This window comes from Chaetodon trifascialis, chromosome 6 (genome assembly GCF_039877785.1).
Source record: "Chaetodon trifascialis isolate fChaTrf1 chromosome 6, fChaTrf1.hap1, whole genome shotgun sequence".
Taxonomy (NCBI): Eukaryota; Metazoa; Chordata; class Actinopteri; order Chaetodontiformes; family Chaetodontidae; genus Chaetodon; species Chaetodon trifascialis.
The window spans coordinates 8,373,543-8,401,487 of NC_092061.1; the positions used below are offsets into that span (position 1 = coordinate 8,373,543).

The 27,945-nt window shown below is 42.4% G+C and overlaps 1 protein-coding gene across 4 annotated transcripts; it reads left to right on the forward strand.

Moving 5' to 3' along the window:
- Window positions 1-317: 317 nt before the first annotated feature.
- On the forward strand, window positions 318-27,352 carry sgsm1a (small G protein signaling modulator 1a). 4 transcript variants are annotated; one of them, XM_070963868.1, is made up of 25 exons: window positions 318-393; window positions 514-557; window positions 7,217-7,292; window positions 13,121-13,283; window positions 13,571-13,723; window positions 13,819-13,886; window positions 14,505-14,650; window positions 15,481-15,618; window positions 15,734-15,858; window positions 16,422-16,489; window positions 16,645-16,808; window positions 17,246-17,381; window positions 18,176-18,305; window positions 19,424-19,488; window positions 19,648-19,793; window positions 20,575-20,703; window positions 20,790-20,972; window positions 21,476-21,547; window positions 21,748-22,986; window positions 23,097-23,221; window positions 23,785-23,867; window positions 24,009-24,118; window positions 24,276-24,372; window positions 24,846-25,013; window positions 25,618-27,352. In XM_070963868.1, the coding sequence occupies exons 1-25, from the start codon at window positions 375-377 to the stop codon at window positions 25,704-25,706; spliced, it is 3,936 nt and encodes a 1,311-aa protein (XP_070819969.1). In that variant the 5' UTR covers window positions 318-374; the 3' UTR covers window positions 25,707-27,352. The 4 variants fall into 4 exon arrangements, with proteins under 4 accessions (XP_070819969.1, XP_070819971.1, XP_070819970.1 ...); XM_070963870.1 differs by having other exon boundaries at window positions 21,811-22,986; XM_070963869.1 differs by having other exon boundaries at window positions 20,790-20,960.
- The last annotated feature ends 593 nt before the right edge of the window (window positions 27,353-27,945 follow it).

Sequence of the window (27,945 nt, forward strand, 5' to 3'; positions counted from 1 at the left end):
ACTGAACATCTGGATAAAATGAGTTCTGTTGAAACAACATGACAACAGGGAAATCACTGCATTAAGCTTATGTCAAAATCAATGAAACTTATATTGACATTTCAAGTAAATCAACCTTATGGACAGCCATTCTTTATATATGCAACCACAGCTTATTTAGTGGAGAATGCAATCAGATTTTAATGCTAGAAAGCTGTCTTTACCTTAATTATATATGTGTGTGCTGAATTGATATTTGGGCCACCCAATGGAAGAGCTGTGTGTGTCTTTAAGAGGCGTGTGTGAGAGGAGGTGGAGTCGTAAACCTCCTCGCAGTGTGCAGGCAGCACTCAGCTGATGGGAGGAGTGGCGCTCGCAGGCAGGAGACAGGATCCATGGCAACAATCATGGCAGGTGGGAGCAAAAGAAAAACATGAAGGGGAATATTTCTAAATTATGTGCTACTAGAACGCAGACTAAGTGAAGTTGTGACTAACTGTGAAAATGTCCCGCGTGGGGCTGTTTGCGTTTCAGAGGCAGAGACCCGTCAGAGGCTGCTGCGCACCGTCAAGAAGGAGGTGGGTGTTTTCAGCTCAGCAGTTATCGAGTCGGAAAAACAAACACGTTGGTTTTGTGTGTAGTTCATCCTGCACACAGAGAGGCTGCCCGGCTGATCCCTGACAGAGACTGGCTGACCCCTCTGTGTCTGCACTGCATGTTCTGTCTTGTCCTGATGATCGCTGACAGATGCACGTCTGAATCCCAACCCCTTTGACTAGACGAGAAAGCAATACTATGCTATAATACTAATAGTAGTCAGTAAAGTAAAGGGTATTGCTTTTTCTTTAAATTCAGTATTTCTTATTCGTTGTTGCATATCTGAGAGTTGGTGCTGCAGCTCAGTAATTATTCGGGTGGAGAAGCAGCATGAAGGAAACAGATTGTCCGCATGTGTTTGTGGTGTTTAGAGCAGAGCAAACCATTAGTGTGTGTGTGTGTGTGTGTGTGTGTGTGTGTGTGTGTGTGTGTGTGTGTGTGTGTGTGTGTGTGTGTGTGTGTGTGTGTGTGTGTGTGTGTGTGTGGTGCCTGTAATGAGCTATATGGTGTTGAGTGGAAACAAATATGGAAGCAGCTCTGGTGGTTTGGTCAGCTGGTGTGTTTTGTTCATCAGAAAACCAGAGTCCAGCAGGGATCAAATGAGACGTCCCGACCATTAAGACTGTGTGACATTACGTCTTCTCAGGGTCCCACACAGGACGTGGAATCAATGAATGACCTGTTATTGACTGTTTAAAAATGCCACATGAAGCCTGCCATCATCTCACATGGAAGAAAATAGGGCTGATGCTCAGAAGCTCACGTTGCATGAGCATCCATTCAGAGGAAGAAGATCAATGATTTGTTATTATTTTGTCTTTCTCTGATGTGATGGGTTGAAGTCCGGGACTTATGGACCGTAGCTGTCAAAAATTGCGAACATAAATAAGTATTTAGGTGTTTTTATTCTTTGTGATCCTCCGCATTTAGACAACAGGGTTGGGTTTCACCTGCCACTCATAAACCCATAACTGTGTGTGTGAAGTCCTTCGTTAAGTCTTAAAACCAGCTTGTTTCAAACTAGTGACTGACCCAATCAAACTGAACCATTAAGACCTAAAAACGTCTCAGTGAATACTTGATAATGTGTAAACTACTGCTGTGTAAACATCTAAACTAGCGTCCAACCAAAAGCTATTAATTAGGCAAACAGGAAGTCCCTGTCGCATCACTAGCTGAGAGATAAGTCACGAAAAAAGAAAACAAGTTTTAGCCAGGAGATGTTTTAAACTCACCAGACAGTCGTTTGCAAATGTAAGTATCCAATCGCCAATATCCGATTAAGATATCTTAATGTAACGGACGTTATTTGGACATTTCAGGCTAACGTCATTAGCGTAATATTTTTGTAATATGTGAAGTAATTGAGTTTTATAAAATAGTAAATCACAATTTAAGGACCTTTTAGTTAATTGTCAGGTCAGATATCTGAACCACTTATTTTACTTGTCTATCTAAAATGGCTAACTCACATGCACTGTAGTTCCAGTATATTAGAAAGCTAACGTTAGCTTAACGGTTGGTTCTGGTTGCTAGCCAACAGTTAACTACGCCAGACAGGTACAGCGTGTAACGTTTAGTAATGCTTTCTTTGTTAGAGCTAGTTTGTGTTTTGAAACCTGATTTAATCGTCGTTGACGTTTATCTTTATCGTTTTCACTTAGTAAAAACGTTAATCTTCAAACTGCGCTTAGTTTGAACTTAGCTGGTGCAAATGGCAGGAAACTAAAACTCCACAGAAACCCAGAATTATGATGACCGTATTCAAGTATTCACAGCATTGTGATTAAATATTTATAGTTGAGCCAATCCCCTCTCATCCACTGTATTGGAGATAGATGATTAGTAATTTTTTTGATGAAAAATGAACAGGTCACTCCATTGAGCCTGCAGCGGTGAGCGCTTTGAAGTCACTCCTGTTGAATTTTTCATTTCCCTCTGGGGGAAGGTCTTCTCAAAATCACCGACGCTTCACTCAACATTTGCACATTTACTGTCAAAACATTCAACCCTGGGAGCTTTCCAACGTAACCTAAGCTCTTCCACTGCTGTGGCTTCCTGTCACTAAAAACTAAACTGAAGCTGAGGTACAACAGGAGTTTTAATGCACTGGAGAATCGTACTCATTTCCTTTTCCTGGACAGATTTACCACCGTTCAGACCGCTTTAACTGCCTTCCGTTAACAATTAATAGATTTATTTCATTAGTTTCATCTCAGATGGCCTCATAAATTACAAGACTTTATTTCTGCCAAACATACAAAGATAAAAATCACATTCTGGACCTTCTGAAAGGAGGAATGTAGAGACTTTAGTCTCCTGTGTTTACCTCAGAGTCCTCTCTGCAGTCTTATCAGTGGAGACCAGACCCTTCCCATGATTAAACCTGCCTCCTGTGTGCTGATACGACCTCGCTGACATTAATTCACAGTGTCCCTTTCACTGTTAAGCACAAATGCAGCCTGATAGAGTCTGTGGATGGACCAACAAAGGAGTATGATAGCTCACTTTATTCACAGCACTGTAAATCACCATTAATCTGGGCAAGTTAACAAAGAATTTTGATTTATTTGTTGTTCATGTTTTTCAGATGCATCTGTTCCTTGTAAAAGAAAGAAAGATGCTGTTGCTTGTACCCTTTTCCCATTGGTTTATGCTTATTATTACTCTGTGTGGGTTATACCATATGGTGTCTCTATGCTGTGTGTTCTCACGCTCTCCTTGGCCAGCTGGTTATGTGCCACCAGTCTGCTCAGATATACCTGGATGTGGGCCATTATCCAGAGAGCGCAGGACGTCTGTGCCAGCAGAATTACCTTCTGGCACAAAATTGGTTTGAATGACATCTCTTATTTGCCTTAGCTTTGATACAGAACCCCTCTCGTTCTGTCTCTTCATCTTGCTCTTATTGTGCCTCTGAAGTGTGCCCCGCCCTCTGTCTTTTTCTATATCACACGTGCGCACAAACACAAATACACACCTGTGTTTGCTTAAGGAGGGGGGAGAGAGATGATTAGAAATAGGGCCACAGAGATCTGCACCATTTACTTTCCTGTTTGGGTTTGTAAGGCTGAGTGCTTACTCAGGGTAAGGTTTCAAGCAGGGGAGTGTAAGATAATAAGCCCATCTTGTTCTGTTTTATCTGTTTGATAGAGATTTTCTGATTCCAGAGAGCATGTTGGCAGAAAACATGAATACCAGGTTGATTCATACTGCAGGAACAAGCTGCAGCGATGTTGTTAAATATTACTGTTGTCATAGACACTGATAGACATTACTACACTGAGACCATCATACAGTTTATGACCGTTCTTGGTCAATCTTTTCATAATCAGGTTTTGGTATGGATGAGGTACAATTAGCTGGCTGAAGCAGTCGTGTGATGTACACCACGCCTTGTAGAGTTTGTATTCTACTTGTAATCAAACAGAACTGCAAGGTGCCACTGCCACTGCCACTGGGGCAGTTTAGGTAATGCAGCAGCTTTATGGTCCACCTCGACCATGAGTGGCACTGCGTGTAAAATTATTTCAGGTTGAGGATGAAAGTTCACTCTTGACAAAACAGTATCACCACAAGATTAAGCCAACGTGGTCAAGAAGTCCTTGGAGTTTTAATTTTAACACCTACATTTCCGTAACAACTTGGCAAGCCCATCTGCTGTGGAAGATCGTGTGATATGATCAAAAGCTCCAGCTCAGCGTTGAAGGAACCTGTGGTGAGATTGCCTTGTCAGCTGTTTCAGGTTGCGTTGTGGTTGCATTGATTTTGTGGTGGAATCACGTTCACTGCCTTTTAATAGTTGATCAGTCTGCTTATTCATTATTAAATAATTTTTCAAATAATAAAGTCTTAATTCAGACTATGATCCGTACCCTAGCTCAGAAGTCGGGCTCTCTACTCATGGATTAACATCCATAAGCAATGATGATTTTCCTTTTCTTTCCATTGTGTGCTCCCTTCATCAGTCCGCCTCAGAGATGATAAATAATGAAGGGTTGGATGTTAATGGATGGCCTCTCTCTGGCTCTTATTTCTTGGCTCTGCTAGTGCAGGAGTTAATTGGAATACTTTGAAGATCTTTTATCACTCTGGCTGATGCCTTCAAGCTACATTGGTTAGTGAGAGCAGATTCATCATGCTTCGCTGCTATTACAGAGACATTAAATGACTGTTGTCCCGTCACGCACATTTTTTCTGTAAATATTAGTGGACATATGTTTTGTGGTGGTATTTGGGAGGTTATGGCTTCTCCAAATGGTACACTTTGCGTCATTTGTCCTTTATTGATGCAAATGAACACATTAGGACTCAAGGTGGCTGGATAATATATTTTTAGTTACCATATTTGGGGAGCTGCCGTCATTTAGTTTATTTCAGAGATGAATGAATGTTTTTGACGCATCTCCTCAGGCGGAAGTGATCCACTGTGCGACACGTGCCGTCTCCATAGAAACCTGCTGGTTGTCTGTGCTTAGACACTTCACCGTATTAAATTCCTCAGAGGCCCGATCTGTAGCCCAGATGAGAGAGACGAGGAAACACAAGGAGGAGTCTGCGTCCTCAAGTTGACAAATCAATCAGCTTTCTTTACGTCAGGTGCACTCAGAAAGAAAGCTGGTGTACTTAAGTCGCCTGTGTGTGTGTGTGTGTGTGTGTGTGTGTGTGTGTGTGCGTGCGTGCGTGCGTGCGTGCGTGCGTGCGTGCGTGTGTGCGTGTGCGCGCACATGTGTGCATGCACTTTTATATAATTGTGATCGTGAGCGGAGCGAGTGTGCATCTCATCAGACTGGCACTGTCTCTGTTGTGTTGGCAGCATGAATCATTTCTGTCGATGCTGAACATAACAATGGCACTGATGCGAGCCGGCCAAATTTGTGTAATGACTGCTGTTTAATTAGCAAGTGTTTCTTTATAGAAATGTTCTTTTGGGGCGGGGGTGCTGGGTTCGGGTTTGTTTTCCAAGTGTTTTGTAAACCCTCTTTAGTTTTTTTTACAAGAGAGAGATTAGCCAGTTTTAGGTCCCCGGCCAGCATTAACAGCGAGGGTCTGAATCAGTGCTCAGTGGGCAGATTTTATTCAGCTCCAACAAAGAAAAATAAGTTGTTTTGTTTCTCACAATTGAATCTGAAATCATGGTCATCATGGTCCGTTTTTATTGTTTTGTCTTTATTCAGGTGGAAAAGAACTGACTGATGAATGTGTATGCATTACGTAATGTGTGTTTAGCCTCTCAATTTTAGACTTACAAGTAGGATTTGACAATATGTTATATACTGTGAGATGATAGAAATTCATTAACTGTCAGAGATGAACAGTATAAAGTAGGTACAGTTAGCTCCATGGTGTCCAGCCACAATATTTAATTGCAGCATAGTGGTTCATTAGTTATAAAAATCTAATTATAACATAGCTGTCTGACAGTGGCCACTCTTCTGACTAACGAGTACTTCTACATTTTAAGTACATTTTACTTTCTTCTGCTTAAGTGAAATTGTGAATGCTTAATGAATGAGTCAAAATGTCAGCTTTTCTACATTTTATATGAAAAGTCACAATGCTCTTCCATTAATTAAAGTTACAGGTATTATAATCTATTATTATATATTCTAAACTAAATTGAATTGAAACTTTATCTCCTGGAAAACCTTTATGGTCAAGCTGTAAATATCCAACCGTGAAAACTAATATTGTTAGACAGCAGGCGGCTTCATGACCACTGAACTGCCTGACCGAGAAAAAGTTTGCTCACGCTGCAAGAGGATTGAATTAGCGTGTAGACTGGGAAAAAAGGCTCAGATAGAGCAAATAGCTGTGTGTGTGTGTGTGTGTGTGTGTGTGTGTGTGTGTGTGTGTGTGTGTGTGTGTGTGTGTGTGTGTGTGTGTGTGTGTGTGTGTGTGTGTGTAGAGGGTGAACTGGCTGTGTAATATGGTCGTTGTGGACAGACTCATTTCAACAGGAAATTATAGCTATCTGTGTGGCTCTGTCCGGAGGTTGATATTCCCCATGCACATTGCAGAGTATTGCCCACACAGGGGCACGTCTCCATAGCCACCAGAGGGATTGATTTATCAGTTGTCTCAACTGTCTGTAGCTGTCTGTGTGTCTGTAGCTGTTGTCGGGTCAGCAGGGAAAAGGACACATCGCCGTGATGACAAAATCTAACAATGAGCTTTACCTTGTGAGCAGGTGAACATGATGTCATCAGCCTTTGACGCAATAGATTCAATTGCTCCTGCTGAGGATTAGAAACTGTTCAGAAAAGGGGGTCTGTGATGGATGAACCTGCCTCCTCTCCCCTTACCCCCCTCCCCCCCACACACACACCTCCAAATGTACCACTGCCAATTCCCAGAGGTCCTTGGGATGAGAGCTGGTGACTCATCCACCAACTTAACATGCATTCTTCCCACTCACTGTTTTTTCCTTCCTCTTAACTTTTCAAACCCCAGTTCACCCCTGCCCCCCGCATTCCCTTCCCATTATTTTACCCTCTTGCATTAGTTTTCTAAATGCTCATAATTATTCTCTTATATATTTTTAGCACTCATTCAACAACAAGCCGCTGACAGACTGTTTGTGTGCCATTTGTGGCATGTTAATGAATGAGTCATCGAGCATCTGCCATGTCATTGACAGGTGAAGCAGATTATGGAGGAAGCTGTCACCAGGAAATTTGTTCACGAAGACAGCAGCCATATTGTGTCCTTTTGTGGTGAGTAGGCAAACATACAAATTAATCACATTGCTTTTGCTCATTTTTAACAGTAATGCAATACCAGCTGTCAGAAAGTTACTGTGAATGTTTGCTAGCTTTATTTTTAGTAACCTCTGGCACCTTTATGTTGTAGTTTGGAATCTGTTATCTTACACTATACTACTATTTGTGGGTTATGCTTGAGAACTTTCTGTTGATTCCTGTTTTTTTTTTCAGACATAAATCAAACAGGTCAGTTATTGGTTGCAGGACAAAATCGAATTTATGATTAAGCAAAATAACACATAGGAAGGCAATTAGGAAAGATGCAGCATGGAGAAAGATTTCACTGGCAGTTGGAGCCTTAGGTGAGTATTAATACCAGCTCATGGTAGTTTAGTTGTGTTGGGTCCAGAAACTGAAGACACAAGCCCAAAACCAAAGCTGACTGTCTTGCTTTGCCTGTGACTCATGCAGGTGTAGCAAGAAAAAAGACACCTTCTGCAGCACATCCACAAGCGCTCCGCATTCATCATGTGTTCAATGTAGCCAAAACGTAAGAATAGACAGTTACTCACAAAGTCAGCTGCGAAGTTAGAAATATTACTTAATGTTTCAGTGCTCTGTCCTTGTTGGACAGGAAAAACTAGCAGAAGCAAATGAATATAACCAAATGGTCCTGTAGGCTGCATCGAGCCAAACTAAGAACTTCCCTCCCTTACCAACTGGTGACTAATGAGCTTTTTACATCTGACTTCTACATTAGGAGGCAGGTGGTCAGTGTCAGTCACAGGGTATTTCAGCAGTAATATCAGAATAACAAGCACCAAAGGTTAAACTATCACAGAACGAGAGTTATTCACCGTTACCAACAGATTACTTGGACACAGAATTCTTCACAACAGTAAGATGTACAACATCAGGTTATTACAAAGCTATCTACACACAGTATTCTATGTTGTGTGGCAACACCAGATTAAGATTTAGGTAATTACACGAGCTGAAAGTAGAATTCAGACTCAGAGACCATGTAAAAGTTTAAGCAAGAGCACTTTATTATGAGATTAGCTAGTGGTAGAAATCCGGAGCGGTGGAGCGGTGCTGGCTGCATTTTGTATTGTAAATCAGAGGCAAACAGCAGAGCAGGGCAGGCAGTGGCTGGAACTGCTAGGAAGAACACCGGAGACTGACGAGGATCAGGGCATAGCAAACCAGGAAGGCAGGAGGCAACGACTCATATGTGACCTTAAAGACAAGAGGATAAGTGCCCGGGACTGCCTACCAGTCAGTCGAACTGAAGAAGCCTCTTCGATGAGAGGCAAAACATCTTCTAGAAACTCAAGCAAGTCTAGTTGCCTTTGTCAAGCACTTAGAAGTACAATGACCTGGACGAATGAGAGTCTTCACAGACAGCAGAAGCAGCAGGGATGAGGGAGGAATCCTGTTAGACCCTAACGCACCAATCTTAGTCCATCACATATCTGCCAGGGATATATAATATGGGTCTTTGTCCAACAATAACAATATATTTGCTCCATAAAACTTCTTTAATAGGCAAGGAAGTTGAGATTGTAGCTGCCACATTAAAAAGGGGAAGTCAGTCCAAGTGTATAATTAGTGTTAAATAGAAATAAAGAACATTTAAAGTTCAATATTTCACCAAATGTCATTGTTCTTGCCTCCAAATGGCACCAATGGAGTGCAGTGTGATAACTGTGAGAACACACTGCCCACATGCAGGCGCTCACACTCGACAGATATCTGGCTGAGTCCAGAGCTGTAATCAGTAACAGGATATATTTGGGGATTTCAGTGTGAATACAGTGACTCTCGGCTTGCAGAAAATGTGATATTTTTAATAGTTACTAGCCATGTGTGCAGACAACTTCTTAACTCATATGATGAGACTATCAGAAAACCATGTTTGGCCACGCGTTCTCATCCACATCGCAGTGGATATCCCTTGAAATGCAATGGAAAGAATATTTTCTTATCCGGCCTCTTGTTGAGAATCGGTGTGTTGTGCTCTGTCTAAATATGCTTGCCAACTAACGGTTCATGAGATACAACTGTGAGCTATTTTAGAGAACTGGTTGATCATCAATTGATCTAATGCTTCATATTTTTCTTTTCATTGGTGAAAGTCAAGATTCAGCTCACCAATCCAGGACATATTACATAAAAAGTCCAATAGAAATGCACAGAAAATAATGACTTGTGCAATGAGCTAATGCCAAGATGTTTGGGGTGTGAGATCATTAAGCAGAGAAGCAGTACAATACATTTTTGATCATGTAATTGTACAGAATCATCTGCATGAATGTACCAAAGCATTCGCATTTCGTTCAAAATAATGCTAAATTGCTTTTATAATGTGCACGTGACGAGGTGATGTGGAGGTTGAGCAAGCAGTTTGGAGAATTTCAGTTCTAATCTGAGAAATGTACCAAAGCTGCTGAGAAAAACTGTAACACCATAAACAAGTGAACAGTGATGAAACTTTCCCTTGGCACAGACTTTTATTACCATGTAGAAAAATAGTGCCAATAAATGAGTCGTCTTCATCATGCCGCTGGGTAAACAAGTGCAGGGAGATTATGAAAATATGGAGAATGTTTATAAGCCTGTCAGCTCTGTATTGTTATGAAAATGTAATTGCATGCTTTCATTGCACAGACTTAGTGTGGCAGTGGGCAACACTATTGGATTTAGTAAAAATAAAAAGAAAATATTGAGAACGAAAGTTAAAATCTGCATCAGCGTGAGTCACAGTTTCACCAACTGTTGTCAGAACAATAATTCAGCCTCACACACACAAATAGACACAACGGTCACAGCGACCCGTGGCTTATATAATATAACTTCACACACATATGGGCGCAGCAAATTTAGAAGGACGAGGAAGTGAAATTTAAATGTTGTGAAGAGGCTCAAGAAGGTCAGTTTTCTAGCTTCAGCTTCAGATTACGGAGAATACACAATCAATGCGTGTGCTGCTTCTTCTTCTTAGAGGTAAGATCACGGCCTCATGATGTCCAAGTTTAGCTCGTTTGGATTTCATAGAGTCAAGGGAACTTGAGATCCTATTAAACCAGCACAAGCAAATGATGCTGGACGTCCTTTCCACCCAGTAGTCAGCTCAACCCAAATCCCTTTTTATCGTTTTATTTTACTCTGAGAAGGTTGTGAAAATAATTAGTCTCAGAACACAGATTTTTTATGACAGTGAGATGAAAAGTCTTTTGCTTTCCATGGGTCAGTGCTTTATGTGTTTCCATTAGTGCTTTCATGTCTGCATATCAACAGTTTTCCTGCCCTGCGGCATGCGCTTTATCATCTAACAGCCTGTTTTAATAGCTGCTGTCAGTCTGAGGAGTTCTTCTCCTATCGTACCTCCTCGTGGACATGTAGCAGCTTGGGCTCACCCTCTCACGTCTCTGTTTTGATGTCAGCCAGCATCCTCCTCCTCCTGACTCCTCCTGTGATCCGTATAGTGGCTCTTGTTACTACACATCCTCTTTCAGCTGTGGCCTGTTTAGAGATGAGTGAGTGGAGGATGGGAGAGGAGCTCGGCCAGATCACCAGGGAGCAATTAGCCTCCGCCATCATGGCTACTTTGATGAGCTGCTCAGGCAGGTCAGCTGTGTGTCACTGTCCGAGAGTCTCTTAATGCACTCACTGAACACAGATACACGATGATTAGAGGCAATTTACTGTGTTAGCTGTTTCCACCAGGAGGGGCTGCACAATGGACTGATCCCACTGACATGATGCTCATTTTCTCCAAAGCACATTTAGCTGCTGTTTGTATCATTGTAGGAAAATGGTTCAGAAAAAACATTTAATTTTACTAAAAAGTTGACATTTTCTTATGCGACAGTGTCTTGTTCTCCTCCTTGTGTCTTATACTGAATTCAGAATTTTTATGTAAACGAGCTCTACAGTGATAAATACATTCCCCAAGTGTGGAATAAACACAGTATTGTTTGTAACACGGCCACTTATGCTGCTGTTCATTTCAGAGAAGTTTGTTGCTGCAGATGTTGTGGCACGCTGGGGATTTTCTCTGTAACTTGGTAGATAGACAGTCGATCTCAAAAAGTGTAAAGGTTCAGGAGTTGCTTCTTTGCACTTTGGCCACCTGAGGCTAGTTAGCAGAAATGATGAGCGAGTAAGGAAGATGAACGATATTTGCAGACCTTTTAATGTTCTGCTTTGTTCTGACATTTAGCTTCTGCTCTTATAATGATGTGGGGAAAAAAGCAGCTCAGACAGATAAGGAGCTGAACGCAGGAAAAGAGAGAGAAGAAACAAAGATGCAGAGAAGAAGACAACCAGGCCGTATTTTAATGTGAAATCAAAAAAGTGAAAGTTGATGGCTGTGATGACACTTTTATTGCCGAGGCTGAAGTGAAACCCTGTTAACAGCGATCGTAGTGACAGCAGTGACGGATTCACAGCGCGACAGGATGGAGGCAGGAGAGAAGCCGTGTGTGAGCGAATGAGGATGATGGAAAGAGGGAGATCGCGATGCCGATGAGTCGTCGCCGCCCCTCCCTGCACTCGTCTCTCCCTGAGCTCTATCGCTCCATCATCATGAGGTTGCCATGGCAACCCCAGCCTTCCCCCTGACCCCATGTGAACAGAGCCACAGGATTAGTCCTGAAAGACAACTCAAATGTCAACACAGCTCCAGGCGCTGCCACGTAGGCCTGAGAGAGAAGAGGGGTGTCTGCTCCTCTGCGCAGTCGAGTGATTGTCCAAGTGTGTCATCATGCCACCGACTTGTGTGTCCACTGCAGGTCACTGGAGCTCATGCAAGGATGATTATGTGAAGGCATGAATTAATCACATTTGCCTGCACCTAAATAATCCGTTTCAGAAATACGCAGCTTTCAGCCGAACAAGCAATTAACACAATCCTCCTAAAAAAGTAGCAGAACTGATTTTGTTTCCGAAACATAAACCCAGCACTGAATAGTCTCTCATTCAGGCACATTTTCAAGATATGTAAAGAAGTGTATGTAATACAAGACGCAGTGTGTGTGTAGTGTTTATACACTTATGTAAGACAAATACATACTTCGATCAAAATGTCACAAGATTACGTTTTACGGCACACAATGTTAATCTCAAGTAAAAAACTACTATTTGATTAGTTTATATTTTCAATGGGTTACTAATAATGTTATTATTATCATTATGATGTAATGTAATAATGTTTTGGTTCTGTGGATCGTAAAATATTGTTTTAAGAGTGAGATATTTCTTCCTGTAGTTGGTGGAGACCAAAGCCGAGCTAGAAAAGGAGGGTGAATACTGAACTTGACAACATCTTAATATGTCAGTGTTGTTTTTATAGCTTGTTCCGCTGCCCTCAAAGAAAATCTATAATTGCTTCTTAATTTATAATTGTATGGTGGTTTCATTGTAATTACACCAATATAATGTTTTTTATCGCAATAATAATAATCTACAGTTTAATTGGACATGAATAATGTGTTTTTTGTGTTTTTTTCTCCTGTTAGCAGCAAAATCTGAGAATGACAGGTTCTCTCTGTCCATTTGCCCAACACTTTAATCCTGAGCAAAATATCTCAACAACTTTATGTGACACTTTTTCTGTGGCCAGTTGCTCACATAATGCAAAAAAATGCAAAAAGTATTTTGTGCCACAAATTGTGGCTGTTGTTTTCTGTTATACTTTGGCCATTCATTGTTATTTGTTATCGTGGTGGTTTCTTGTGTGCTTATTGTGAAGCTGCTCTGGCATACAGTTTTAATAAAGTGCGCTTCAGTGAAGATAATATTGTCTTTTGTCCAACCCTGTGTCTCTGTCCACACAGCTGCCGTGGAGGCATGTGTTCTGCATGGGCTGAAGCGGCGGGCAGCAGGCTTTCTGCGCAGTAACAAGATCGCGGCGCTCTTCACGAAGGTGGGGAAGAGCTTCGCTCCAGCTGAGGAGCTGTGTAGGAAGGCCCAGGAGCTCGAGCAGATCATCGAGACAAAGTGAGAGACGCACACATCACCGCTCGTCGTCACACATCACAGCAGACTTCAAAGCACACATCAAAGCCTCGCACAAGCAAAAGCGCTGAAAACAAATGGTTGTCTGCTTACTTGAAGGGCTATTTTTTAATATGGAAAGCTTCTAAATAATTCATGCTTCAAAGCTTTTATGAATCATGAATCCCTGGTGCCAGTAGCTTCCTGCAGATGTGTACTTAATGGATTTTATTTGAACATGTCATACTTGTTTTGTTTAAATTTAATCTTGTGATTCTCTACTTCTGCAGACGAAGCCAAAGTTTGCAAAGTCAAGATGGCCTTCGCAAGATGCCCCGACTGCCCAGCCTCACCCCGCAGGGAGTCAAGAACCTGTGGATCCGCACAGCTCTTTTTGAGAAGGTGCTGGACAAGATCGTCCTCCACCTGGTTGAGAACAGCAGGTACGTTTAGGAGGGCCGATGAATGTCCGTTCAGCTGTTTGTGTCGCAAGGAGTCCATGTCCTTTCAAAAGTGCCCTTTTACGTTTGTCTTCCAGTAAGTACTACGAGAAAGAGGCTGTTCTAATGGACCCTGTGGATGGACCGATCCTTGCCTCTTTGTTAGGTAATTGTGTGTGACATTGTAAGCACTTGTGTCTTTTAATGAATTCATCTGGCTCAGGCTTATGAAAATATGAATACCCTTTACAAGGGCATTATGGTGTTCTTTTCCATTTTTCTGTCAATTTGTTCTAATAGCCTGTTCCTCCTGTGCTGCAGTCTTTATTGCCACAAACTTCAACTCTTACCAGAGGAGGTTTTAGACTGAAGCAAATAGTGCTGACAGACTAACCAGAACAAGTGGGGCCAGAAATGCTGATGTTTCAGACGGCTTTTGGGTTAGCAAGATAGGAAACAAGAAAAAACACATTTCTGTCACAAAAAATATGTTTATATTTAGTTTTTCTTTCTTTTTGCCTGTGAATTATTTGATAATCTTGCATCTTAGAGTCCCCACAAAGTAATAACGTTGTGGGAGGCAAAAGGGGTTGGGAACTACAGCTCTAAATGATTATAAAATACTTTGCACCTCTTATGGTGGATCAAAAGGTTGATCATCTGATGCCTGTTATGGTACATCTGTGGAAACTCTAAAACGTACGCCTTCTACTTCTCTGTTTTTGAGTGTGCTCTATCATTAGTTAACAAAAGTTTAGAGCTCATGTCCGCCTCTTCGTCTCAGTGGGACCGTGTGCTTTGGAGTATACAAAGATGAAGACAGCTGACCACTTCTGGACAGACCCGTCTGCTGACGAGTTGGTGCAGAGGCATCGCATCCACGGTGGCCACTGCAGACAGGATTCTCCCACCAAGAGGCCTGCGCTGTGTGTGAGTATAGAAACTGGTAAACAGCAGATATAGGGCCCTATGAAATCTGTTTACATTTTTTTCCAGATGTCATTTTATTTTTCCCCAAATACAATGTTTTCCATTTTAGTGTCTTTAATTAGTTGTCATTAAAGACACTGTCTCATCACAAGGACATATTTAAGATATAATGATATCAATTAATTTGATGTAACACAACATTGCACCATGTTTTTTTAATTTTTTTTATCAAAACAACAGACCATCAAACCATCCACATTTTGGCAATTTCCACAATATTCCACATTTTGCAGTTGATTCTGTTTTTATTATCAACTGCTGCAGTCTTGTTTTCTGTATCATGGGAGTCATAGGGCCCTACAGATAATCATACAGTTAGTACCAAGCTCCTTTTATTGTATCCCAGTGTATGCAGCATGTATTTATTGTGGTATATTAGCAGTCAGGCAGAGTTTCAGTGGTGCGTCTCATCAGTTACAATCCCTTCTGAGATGCTGTCTGTCTGATTAAAGAGGACCTGCATAGATTACTGCGCAAAGTGAAGCGCAGCACCTCCCGGGAGAAAGAACAGAGTGTTTCTGAGACCCTCACACTCGTTCAGTCTTCAGCATATCAGTAAAACAGGTCAACTCAGCCTTTCTTACAACACTGCAGCACTCCTTACACTTGTGTGGTGCTGTGTGTTCCTATCCGTGTATGGAATCCAGAACAAGGGAGGATGCTTGTGAAAAGGCTATACTGTGACTGAGCGGCTGTAATGCATTCTGCAGATAGTCATCATTTAGTTTACGATGTTTGTTATCTGATTTGACATATTCTGTGCTGTGCAGATCCAGAAGCGGCACTCCAGCAGCAGTATGGACGAACGCCCCTCCCCCTCGCCGTCAGCTCGTGAATATGTGGAGTCCCTGCATCAAAACAGCAGGGTGACCCTACTGTTTGGCAAAAACAATGTGCTTGTACAACCGGTAACTGTCCAGTTCCCCTTAATCACTCATAGCTATGTAGATATGACACTCCCTGGAAATATTGTCTCTGTTTAATGGCATCAAATGAAACCATCCATCCTCATGGCGGTTTCAGAGGGATGACATGGAGGCTGTTCCGGGTTACCTCTCTCTGCACCAAAATGCTGACATCATGACCCTGAAGTGGACACCCAATCAGCTCATGAATGGCTCAGTTGGAGACTTGGACTATGAACGCAGGTGCAGAATTACACGGCTGTAAATGGATTGTGATGGTGGTGACTGCGTCTGTCTGCAAAGCCCGCTTTGATAATGCTAGCAATCCTTCTCCTGTTAAGGCTAGCTAACATGTAATGTGCCTCCTCAAAGACATGTAAACACTCTGCATTATTTCTTTACTCCTTCTCTCTGTTGTTTGTGTAACACTCGGCTCTTACTGAATAATGCAGCATGTTTGCATGGGGCTCAGGGGCTCAGTGTGCAGCTGATCTGATGAGACTTATTTTCAGCACACCAGCAGCCACTAGATGGTTTATTGACTGAGACACTGTCAGACATCTCTCAAACTAGCAAACCATGTTCCTGTGCATGGTTTCTCTCACCAAGAAAATGGATTATAGTGTTAGGCAACTCTTAGTCCATGTCGTCTACATGCCTGACTACTTTTTTAGCTATCAAACGAATGAATGTTCCTTGACATTTGACCCACACAGATAATACGGAAACGTCCACCTGGTGTGCTGAGTCTAGTCTGGGTTGGTATTTTACTGACTTTACTGTGTATTTGATTTAATATTTTTCAGTGTGTACTGGGACTATGCCATGACGATCCCTCTAGAGGAGATAGTTTACTTGCATTGTCATCAACAAGGTGGGTCCACACCAGCCTTAACCTTGATACCACAATGCAGTGTTTGTGTGTTTTTACGGCCCTTTCTATTTATTGTCAGTGTCTGCAATTAAAACACAGCTGTCAAATAAAATGCGAATGAATTCAAGTCATTGTCTCCCGTATATCTCCTGTAGTTGACAGTGGGGGGACAGTGGTGCTGGTCAGTCAGGATGGGATCCAAAGACCTCCTCTTCGCTTCCCGAGAGGAGGCCACTTGCTCCAGTTCCTCTCCTGCCTGGAGAACGGCCTGCTTCCCCACGGCCAGCTGGACCCTCCACTCTGGTCTCAGAGGGGAAAGGTCAGTACTGGAGGTCTTTCTATGGGGCATGCAGAACACAAATTACACATACTAGGCATTCTTCTGGAGAACGAAATGCTAAATCAGCCTCATCAATAAATCAATAAAAAAGACATTTGGATTTGGAAATAGATGCACTGCCTGCTTTCATTCATTGGTTGGAGTGATATTGATGAATGACCAGCTTAATGTTCTCTCTCCGCCACCACATAAGAACTGTCTAATGAATGGATGTTTCTGTCGTACTCTGAATAGCGTTGTATCTGCTGCTAAACTGAATAATGATAACCACCCACGCATGTTCAGCCACCATTAATAAGCTTAAGCACGCGGACACTCGTCATTATTAATTCACATGGATGGCTCAGCTTGGCTCTAGTGGTTTAGAATGTTTTGTTGCTGGCATTAGTTTAATAACAGTTATATTCTCGTTGCAGGGGAAGGTGTTTCCCAAGCTGCGGAAGAGGGTTCCTCAGGGATCTGGATCCACTGACTCGGTCTCAGACAAGGAGGAGGACGAGGCCACAGACTATGTCTTCCGCATCCTCTTTCCAAACAGCCAGTCAGAGTTTGGTGAGATTCTCTCGAGAGAAGCAAATGAATATGAGCAGCGCCCACGGTCCTCTCCAGATTATTGCGTTTTTATGAAGATGTTACTCATTTTTTACAGTGACTGTAACCCACCTGACTCCCACAATCTCACTTCAACTGAGTGGACAGTCCCCCTCCAAAACAGGAACCCTGGTTGTACCCAAGAGGTCCTGCAGCTGTCCTGAGGAATCCCCCTCACTCACAGGAACCAGCTGTAACACTGTCACACCTCGGCTTATCTGTCCCTCTGTCAGCTTAGCTTGCTTTAATTCCCAGCATCTAATATCCTCTTGGCCTGTCCTGCGCCTCCGGCAGAGTTTATTGATGTGTCCCGTTATTAAAGCCCCTCCCACTCCCTGCCACCTTGTGTCACACCCTGTTTACAGCGCAGTAACCTTTCAACAGCCAATGGGTGGACAGCTGATTGATTGAATATGGTTACTGAACTGAGAAAGGCTCTTGCTCGATTCATCTTTCTCTCTATAATAATGTAATTGAGCGTGATGGCTTCATGCTTTGAAATTATGCACCAATTCCAGATTGCATAAATGTTTTTGTTGATGTGCTTTATCTTTGCTCTGACAAGAATCAAGCACAAACATATTGTGATCTGAGGTGCTTTCAGCAGGTCACAGTTGATCAGCATTATTGTGCTTATGCGAAATGGTTCCAGCTGGGTGTAAATCATCAAAGTGCAAATGTAATTGTTCTTGAAAGCCTGAGCAGCATGATGGTTTTTAAGTGACAGTGATGGTGTCTGTGTGTGCATGTTGCAGTGACTCCTCCAGACTTGATGGATCAGGGAGCTACAATGTGGCATCCCACTCTCAGGAAGTCTTCGTGTTCTTCTTGTTCTCAGGGGAGCTTCTCTGATGGGGTGACACCTAAGGGGTGCAACCATGAGAGGTGAGAGATAAACACACTTCAGACTAGACTGAGTTGCTTTACATTGTGACGGAAACAGCTGAAGGCTGCAGAGACACACAAACCCACAAACTTATTACTGAAAGGGACGCATCTGATTTTGATTCACAGTCAGAGGTCCGGAAAGATAAGTGATAATGTGGCCACATGGCTCAGTTAGTCCATATTTCTTTCTTTCTTTGTCTTTGGTGTGGCTTTTGTTTATCCTTTATTAGTTAAAACAGCTGAGGAGATGGGAAATGGGGGGGGGGGGGGGGGCAGAGAGAGGAGAAGACACACAGCAAAGGTCCGCAGTTTGGAATCGAACCTGAGCTGCTGCTGAGGACTCGGCCTCACTAAATTGTGTACTAGTGAAAACAAGACACGTTCTGTACTTGTGATTTAGGAGCTGATAGCAAATTATCTGGTGTAACATTAATGCATGAACTCAGCAGCTACAACACAAACTCTCTCTCCAGCAGGTAACATGACAGCCGTGTCAGCGAAGGGGAAATAAGCCACATTAAGACCACATTAAACCACAAATGATCTCCAGCTACACTGTGTATTCAGCGTCAGTTCAGCAATTTATTGATCAACAGAAAATGTGTCTTACACTGCAGACCATATTGTAGCCTAATTGTAACACAAGCTGTGGGCTGGACCCTGATTGGCTTGCTGTTCCATGCGGACTTTGAGAGGTCCTGCCTCAGTGCCAACCAGAAATCCTCAACAACACATATGAAACAAAGTAATTACCCAGAAGACAGTTAGGTGACATTTGCCTCACTAATGTGAGAGTGCATTGAGAAAATGAGGTGATAAGCAAGGGAGATAAAAATGGATGGAGGCTATGAAAAAGGGGCCCAATTTATTCTGTATGGCAGTGCAATAGTTTATCATTTGAGTGATAAAGGTTAGCCCCAACGCTGTAATAAACTCTACATTAGATACAGTATCTCTGACATTCAGAACAATATGAATAACTTCTCATGCTCTAGATGATTAGGTTAATGATAGTTTAATGATAGTCTTTTAAGGAAAGAGAGCAGAACCATTGCATAATGTAAAAATTGTTTCCTGCACATAAGTGAAATGCTGTGTGCTGTGTCTCCCTGCAGGGCTCCTCTGAAGCTGCTCTGCGACAACATGAAGTATCAGATCATCTCGCGGGCGTTTTATGGCTGTATGTGATTGCTTATTGTGTACACTGGCAATATAAGATAATTATCAGTATCTATTCATGTTCACTTTGAAATTGTCAGGAAGTAATGCATAATATCCTCATTTTAATTACAACTACCATCTGCAGCAGCCTTAAGTAATTAACTGAATTGTCAACCAGGGTTGGCATACTGCCGTCACCTGTCCACTGTGCGCACACACCTCTCTGCTCTCGTCAATCATGCCATTGTGGCGCCCGATGTGCCGCGCGATGCCTACAAAGGGCTCACCACAGACGTGTGGCAGACGTTCCTCCAGGACTGCACAGTAAGCATCGCTGGTGCCACAGCACCGCGACACAAACCTCACACCGCTGCTCACAGTATCCCGTCCACACACACATGCATTTCCACTCCCAGGCTCTGTCTTTCACTCTGTCACTCTGTCTGTCTCATCCATATTCATCCTCTGCTAATCGTGTGGCTCACACCATTAGTCTCACAGCAGTGTGCGTGAAGCGTGACTAATGGACCTGTCAGTCTCAAAGTCCACGTCTACAGTTTATCTGGACATGAGTTACACACAGAGTTTGACCTGAACTTTAAAAAAAAAATAAAAATGTGTAAAAGCAAATATGTTTTATTTTATAATATCTATGTAATATTTGATTATTACTGGGGTCGCCACTCAGAAAATGGACTCAGCTACTGAAACAAAAACTTCTGTCTTGACTATGGAAACAGAAGTTTGACAAAAAAAAGTTCCACTTAAATTTTCCATCACATGACCCAGGCAACAAAGGATAAGAGGTTGAGTAACAGCTGTGGAAAGATGTTTTTGATCTAAACTTCCATCTAAAGTTAATAAATAATGAGCACATACATACTGTACAGTGACAGTTGGGAGGTGCACTGGTGCCTGTCGTCTTCCCCATCTGCCACCCTCTCGGATGGATTAATCATTAGCTGCACTGACAGAGTGAAGGCCACTATGATGCTTTTCTCTACAGGCTGCCTCGTTAATGTTGTTGTTTTGCAGCACAATTGAAAGTTTTAAGCATACAGTACCGCAAGTACTGATTGATTGAAAGTATGTCTTGTGGCTTCAGGCATACGAGGAGAAGGAGCTGCTTCGCCTGGTCTACTTCGGCGGGGTGGACGCCTCGCTGCGTAAAGAGGTGTGGCCTTTCCTGCTGGGTCACTATCAGTTTGGAATGTCAGAAGCCGAAAGGAAGGAGGTTTGCACTTTCCACCATTAAGACTTTGCTCTCAAAGCGTCTTCCTCCTGAAACACTGACCCTTGATCCGTCGCCCGTCACCTCAGGTGGATGAACAGGTCCGAGCGTGCTACCAGCAGACGATGCGCGAGTGGCTCGGCTGTGAGGAGATAGTCCGCCAGCGGGAGAAGGAGCAGCACGCTGCAGCATTAGCAAAGTGCTCTTCGGGAGCGAGCATGGACAGCTCCAGTCAGAAGATGATCCACCATGACTCCACTGTCAGTAATGAGGTGAAGCAGCAATGCACACTTATATTTAGAGTCAGACACTACACACAGAAAAGTTAATGCTCTGAAAAGGAATCAGCTGTTTGTGTCAGTATGTTGGATCTTCAATGCAAGCGTTACAGTATGCCAACCCTAAATGTGGCCAGTTTTAGTACTTAAGGTCAGTTTTCTGCTTCTTGTGAAAACAGTCATTTAATTTCTGCTGCTCTGGAATGACCTTTCAAGTTGATTCTGTATTATAAAAGATGCATTTTAAAGACATGGTTTATTACTAGCTTAGATGCTTCAAAGAAAAGCTGCTGGTTTCATTATGGGAAATGTAGAATCCAGCTTTTTAGGTTTTTGATCCAAGCTAGCCTGCAACTTTACAAAGTGAAATACTAAAGCACTGGAGAATCCAGGTAATGTGAGCACAGCACATGAAACAATGGACAATAAGACTGTTTATCAATAAAAACTAGTTTATATCATAATATCTTGGCCTTTGCTATGTCTTTATTACCCAGTCCCAGTCCTCCCAGAGCTCAGACAGGCAGAGTCTGGCTCGCCTGCAGAGTGACTCCAGCAGCAGCACACAGGTAACAAAAACCCGCCATGTTAGAGCCTGCAGAGGTGGTCTTTTAAACATGGGTTTTCAAACAAACTCAACTTCTGTTACAGTTTTTAAAATGCTATGCTGATCTTTTGTGACACATTTCTCAAGACTTTTCCAAATAATGCATGTAATCTCAACTTTTTGAACCAATATTCCTCATCCCTGCGTTCTCTTTCCTGCTAGTTCTTCACATCCTCCCATCCCTTCCCCTGGAGTAGCCTGCTTCCCTTTGGCTTGTTCTTTCAGGTGTTTGAGTCCGTAGAGGAGGTGGACCAGATCGAGACGGAGCCCAAGAACGAGGAGACCAAACAGGTGCCAAAGATGCCCAATGGAGCTCTGCAGAACGGGACAAGCTCTCCTGACTCTGGCCATCCCTCCTCCCGCAACTTCTCGGTCACCTCCGGCCTGTCGGACGGCTCACTCAGCACAGAGGACAGCGCTGCACCTGATACAACCCCGAGATCTGCAGTTGTCCCTCAGGTGCCACAGAGCCCCGTCAAACCTGCAGGGGTAGAGAGCGAAGGTCTGGCTGAAGACAGTCAGATGAAAGGTAAAGTGAAGGACGCAGAGGAGGAGGAAGGTGAAGCTGCTGAGGTGACCAAAACTGCAGAAAATACCAAGATTGAGGTGACAGGTGACAACAACATGACCCAAGCATTGGAAGAGGGGCTGGTGAAGGAATCCAAAACACAAGAAACCATTGAGGAATCTGGAGCAGTCATAACAGTGGGGCCCAAATGTGAAGATAAAGACATGGTTGCATGGGCAGACGTTAAAGGAATTACATCTTTAGGGTCAGGGAAAACAGAAAAAGAAATGTCCGACGAGGACACGATGATGGTATCAGCAGCTTCTGCAGAATCCAAAGGAGGACTCGAGCAAGTGAGTATTGAGGGAACATCAAAGCTCAAGAAAACAGCAGGAACAAATGTGGAAAAGACAAAGGAAATGGACAAATCAAAGACAAGTGAACCACAAGAGGTTTTATTGGCAGAAAGAAGCGAAAATCTATCTTTAGATCCCATGGCTCCTGAAGTTGAAAAGAACCTTGTTTTCTCAGCAGACATCAAGGATTCGAGAGCAAGAGAAGCGTACTTTACGTCTCAGAGAGGCGAGGCTCAGGCCATGACTGAGTCTGATGAGTCTCCCTCAGCCATAGAGATGGAGGAGATCCCCAAAGCCAAAGTTTCCATGGTGCCTTGGAGCAGGAAGGGACACTGTGAAGCTTCGTCTTTCTCAGACGACTCGTCGCCTCACGAGGAGCTCAGGCAGGAGGAGGAGCAGGGAAAACCCAGTCCAGAGGGCACCGAGTCCATCCTGTCTGAGGAGCCAGAGATGGAGAGCCTTTATCCAAACTTTGACTCTCTGGCCGGTTCTGAAAACTCCAAGAATGAAGCGACCTCTGCTGGGAGTGCCTTCTCTGTATGCACACATATTCTTTTAAGAGTTCAAATCCATTTATCCTCAGACAGATCAACGATTTAATGAGCTTGTCTTATTTATTCATTCATGTATTGTTTTGTGTATTTCAGCAAGAGCTTTTGGACTTGTACACATTAAACCTGCACCGCATTGAAAAGGATGTCCAGCGCTGTGACAGAAACTACTGGTACTTCACTCCTGCCAATCTGGAGAAACTACGCAACATCATGTGCAGGTAACACACAGGCAGCATCAAGGGTGTGACAGAGCGTAAACATGCTCAGATTAGCCATCGTTTTATACACAAAAAAAGGCTTAACAAGGCTGACAGTGTAAATATGAAACTGATGTTACATTATGTGTCAGGATGATCTATCTAATAATGTGCCGTCTTCATACACATACATTATTACGCTTCACTATTTATCCTGTTTTTATCAAGTAAATGCTCCATAAATTACATTTTAGAGGCCAAGACCGGCAATTTATTCAACAAATGTCATCCTTAGATATCATACGAATAGATTTAGACAAAGGCGACTTCTTTTTCTCCCCGGTGCACCTTCACATAAACCACCTGTAACAGGAAAAATAAGTGCCCCTCTAACCCAAACAAAGGACAAAAAGAAAAAAAGAGGGTCAGCATGCATCATATTAATGGATTTCTGCACTTCAAAAGTAGTTGCCTTGAGACTCTTCGGTGGAAAAAGGTGGAAAGACCTGTAAATCTGGACGGCAGCGTACGATAGAAACAGCCGAGGATAGCTGAGTTCACACCTCTTGGTTGTGTATTTTCAGTTATATCTGGAGGCACCTTGACATCGGTTACGTACAGGGCATGTGTGATCTGCTGGCTCCTCTTCTCGTCATTCTGGATGACGGTGAGTCAACGCTGTGAATCACTTCTTATTTCCCCTCGCCTCTGACATTCTGTGTATTTTTACAGCTGTTGATGGAACAACAGAGAGCGGTTTGCCCACTCACTTTCTCACTCCAGCTTCCTCCCTGCTTCCTCCTTTCAGAGGCCATGGCCTTCAGCTGCTTCACTGAGCTCATGAAGAGAATGAATCAAAACTTTCCGCATGGAGGAGCGATGGACACTCACTTTGCCAACATGCGCTCTCTAATCCAGGTGACACAGCACCAGTAAAGCCTTGACACATACTGTAGCAGTCAGGGACCCCTAAATCCATTCATTACCCCAAACACCTCGCTTTTTCACACTTCTCCTCCACAGCCAGTCTCATTATTTCTTTCCCTCAATCTCCTCTGATCCCCTCTCGGTACAGATCCTGGATTCCGAGCTTTTCGAGCTAATGCACCAGAACGGAGACTACACCCACTTCTACTTCTGCTACCGCTGGTTCCTCCTAGACTTCAAGCGAGGTAAAGTGGCAGCATGGTTTGAAAGACTCTGTGCCAATTAGAGAAGTCAGGGATTCACGCCTCTCTCAACCGAGTTTGTGGATAAGATGCCAAAACCACTTGGCAGCTTGCTAACAAGACATGTGGTTATTAAGGCTTGGAAAGGATTTAGAAGTCAGTTATATTTGTGGAAAACATTCCTGGGAGTTGCTTATGAAATAGTTGGCATGAACTGCCGCTGCGTGGATAGGTTTGATAATTAATTATGATTCACAGTGAAGATTCAACTACGGACTTTCTCGTTTTCTATAAACAGTTTTTCTGCATATCTCAGTACATCCTCTCTCCCCCACCCCAGCAAACACCTGCTTCCACCTTTAGCTTTCTCCACTGATTTCTCCACCTCCTACAAACTCGCCTCCCACCCTGGCCCCTCTAACACAGATGTGCTTTCACTCCCGTTCCTTTGCTGACTGTTGTTTTTTGTCTTCCAGAGCTCGTCTATGATGATGTGTTTGCAGTGTGGGAAACCATCTGGGCAGCCAAGTATGTCTCCTCCAGTCACTTTGTCCTCTTCATTGCTCTGGCGCTGGTGGAGATCTACAGGGACATCATCCTGGAGAACAACATGGACTTCACTGACATCATTAAGTTCTTCAATGGTAAAACGTGCAGATTTATAGCTGACGTTGTCCCCATGAACGTCCTCTTATCGCTGCTAATGTGGCCTTTTACTGACTCGTACTGTTCAGCCTGCCCTCATAATAAATATGAAAGATGTGGACACTTCCCAGGCATGAGGGGTCTAACAAGATGTCAAGTTGCATTATGGGAATTGTGGGACCCAGCATTGTAAAAGCCTGACAGTCAGAATACTGTATGTCTCTCTGCCACGCTAATTTTGTTCATTTGTTTTTATATCTGTCTCTCTCAAGTCCTCCCCAGTGCAGATTTAACAGCTATGATTATTCGTGCTTGTCGCCGTTAATGCGGCCATTTTTGATGTCTTCCCAGCTTAGATTTGACAATGATTTTATAAACAGTCAAGTGATTTGGAGCAGGTTTTGTGTGTGATGGGTGTTCACTTAAAAACTTCCAATATTCATCACATCAACGCAAACCTTTAGTTAGAACGTGATTTGCTTCATTTAAACGGGCTAAAATGAAATGAAACTCCAGGCTTAATTTGAGAAAAACACATTAAATCACTTTGCTTCAGATGATTCTATCGCAGGAACTCAACCCGCCTGTTTGTTTGTCTTTCAGAAATGGCCGAACACCACAACATCAAGCAGATTTTGACCCAGGCCAGAGATCTGGTGTGTAAGGTGCAGATGCTGATAGAGAACAAGTGATTGTGCTGTTTGTCTTCTTTTCCTTCCAAGTAAACTATGAATGGCTGTAGCAGCACAAGAGTCAAATACATATGAGCACACACACATGCATGCACACACACAAACACACACACACACACACACACACACACACACACTCTACACAAAGCCTTTTCAATCAGTTTGCTGCTATGAGCCTTATCGACTGTATTCAAGATGTTGTTTGTGTTGTCAGCAGGTGTATGAGAATATTATGCTTCATATTTGTCAGTATGTTCAAGTGAAAAAAATATATATATCAGAAAAATAGTTTCTTTAATTTCTCAATATTTTTGTCAGAAATCCCTTAAGTGTCAATCTCAACCGAGTGCACTTAATATTTTGAGATAAAGATGGGTTTAGTTGCACATTTCAAAGCAAAATGCAGAGCTGAAGTCAACCAGAGATTATATTTATGAGAAAAATACATTGTGATAATAGTTTATAATAATTATTTTAATAGTCAAAGTCTACAAGATTAAACATTAAATATATCAGAAAGTTATCCCTCTGTTCCTGTCCCTTAATGAAGGAAAGAATGTCAGCAGACTTTTCATTTTCTTTAAGTACAACGCCCCAAAATCCAATTAATTTTCACCGATGACTGATTGAGAACACTGGCCTGTCATCCAAAATGTAACCCAAACTCAGTTTTGTTTAACACACAACATCAAGAAATTAATTTAGCTCTTAGCACCATGTCAGTGATTTAGCATCCAACAGTGTTTTTAATGTCCTTGAACTGCCTTGTCCGCCAAATATTATGTCTTTGTTACGTGTGAAATGTACTGTACTGAGAGCAAAATGTGTTTATCTTATGAGGACTATGTTATGTTAAGACTTGTAAAATCATAACCTAATATTTAAGTGACTTATGGATGTCTGAGCAGAGATTTATGTAAAGTAACAGGCCTGATTTGATAGCCCTCCTCGGTTATTTTTCATTATCCAGTGAACCACTGTACATTTTGTAAATTGTGCAGTTTTGCTCACCTTGATTTTTGTCTGGTATTGTCTGCTGCCTGTTTGTTGAATGAAATGTTCGTTTCAGCTGGAGCATCATTGAATATGGAAGATCAGATGAGACGGTGATAATATTCAGTCACAGTGACCAAATGAGATGTTTTGTGGTTCCATGTTATTCACATTATTTTGTGTGACTTAAACACAGAGATGAAAATGAAAGGTACAGTTTGACAAACTGCAAAAGACCTGATGGCATGAGGGAAACGGTTTGGATGTTTTGGCAGATTTGGGGCTTGTGAGGACATTCAATATATATGCGTTAAACCTTATAAATCAGTTCTGAAGTGTTGCTTCATGAGTGTGGTAAGATGAATTGCTTTCAATATCGATGTTTCTTTGTGAATGCTAACTTCTGTCGGAAAGCCTATTTTAATTTATTGTGACATTTATTTGCCAAAGTATTTATTTATTTATTTATTTGCTCATTTTCTCATTCAGATGCTGCTTTGTTTGTAAAGCTGATATTTTTATTTTGTGGCCAGTTCTAATTGTGTATTGTAAAACAATCAAATTCTATACTAAGAGTTCATATATATAATATTATATGGTATATGTTCTTATAATAAAAAATAAAAATGGAATCATTATTTTTCCAAAACATATTGCAATGTGCATTTTACTAAATTCAGTCACACTGAAGCCAGACAGGTAAGTCAAGTGATTTTACCTCCAGTGTCTGTCTCCCTCTTGGAAATATCTCAACTGCTGTTGGATGGATGTTCCCCAGAGGATGAATCCTGCTCTGGTGACACCATGAGCTTGACATTTTTGGGTGGATTGTCCTGAAATGTGGTACAGACGTCCATGTCCCCGTCTGAATTGGAATAAGTTTGTTCACTTGTCATGTGGCACCATCTGCAGGTCAAAGTGTTAAGTTTTATGCTTTGTGAGAGCAAATACCAGCAAAACAAAACATTCCTATAACCTCAGCCAGTCTTTGTTTAGTGCTCATTAGCAAATGTTAACATACTAACACAGTAAATAAAGATAGTGAACATGGTAATCATTGATTTACACCCGCTAAACATTATCATGTGAACATTGTCACTGTAAACATATTAGCATGCTGTGGCTAGCATTTAGCTCACAGTGCTAACACACAGAGCCGCTAGCATGGCTGAAGAAAAGCAAAAACAGACGAGCTGTCGCTCAGACAGGATCCCTCAGATTAGGACTCTGATGTTTCACTAACAAC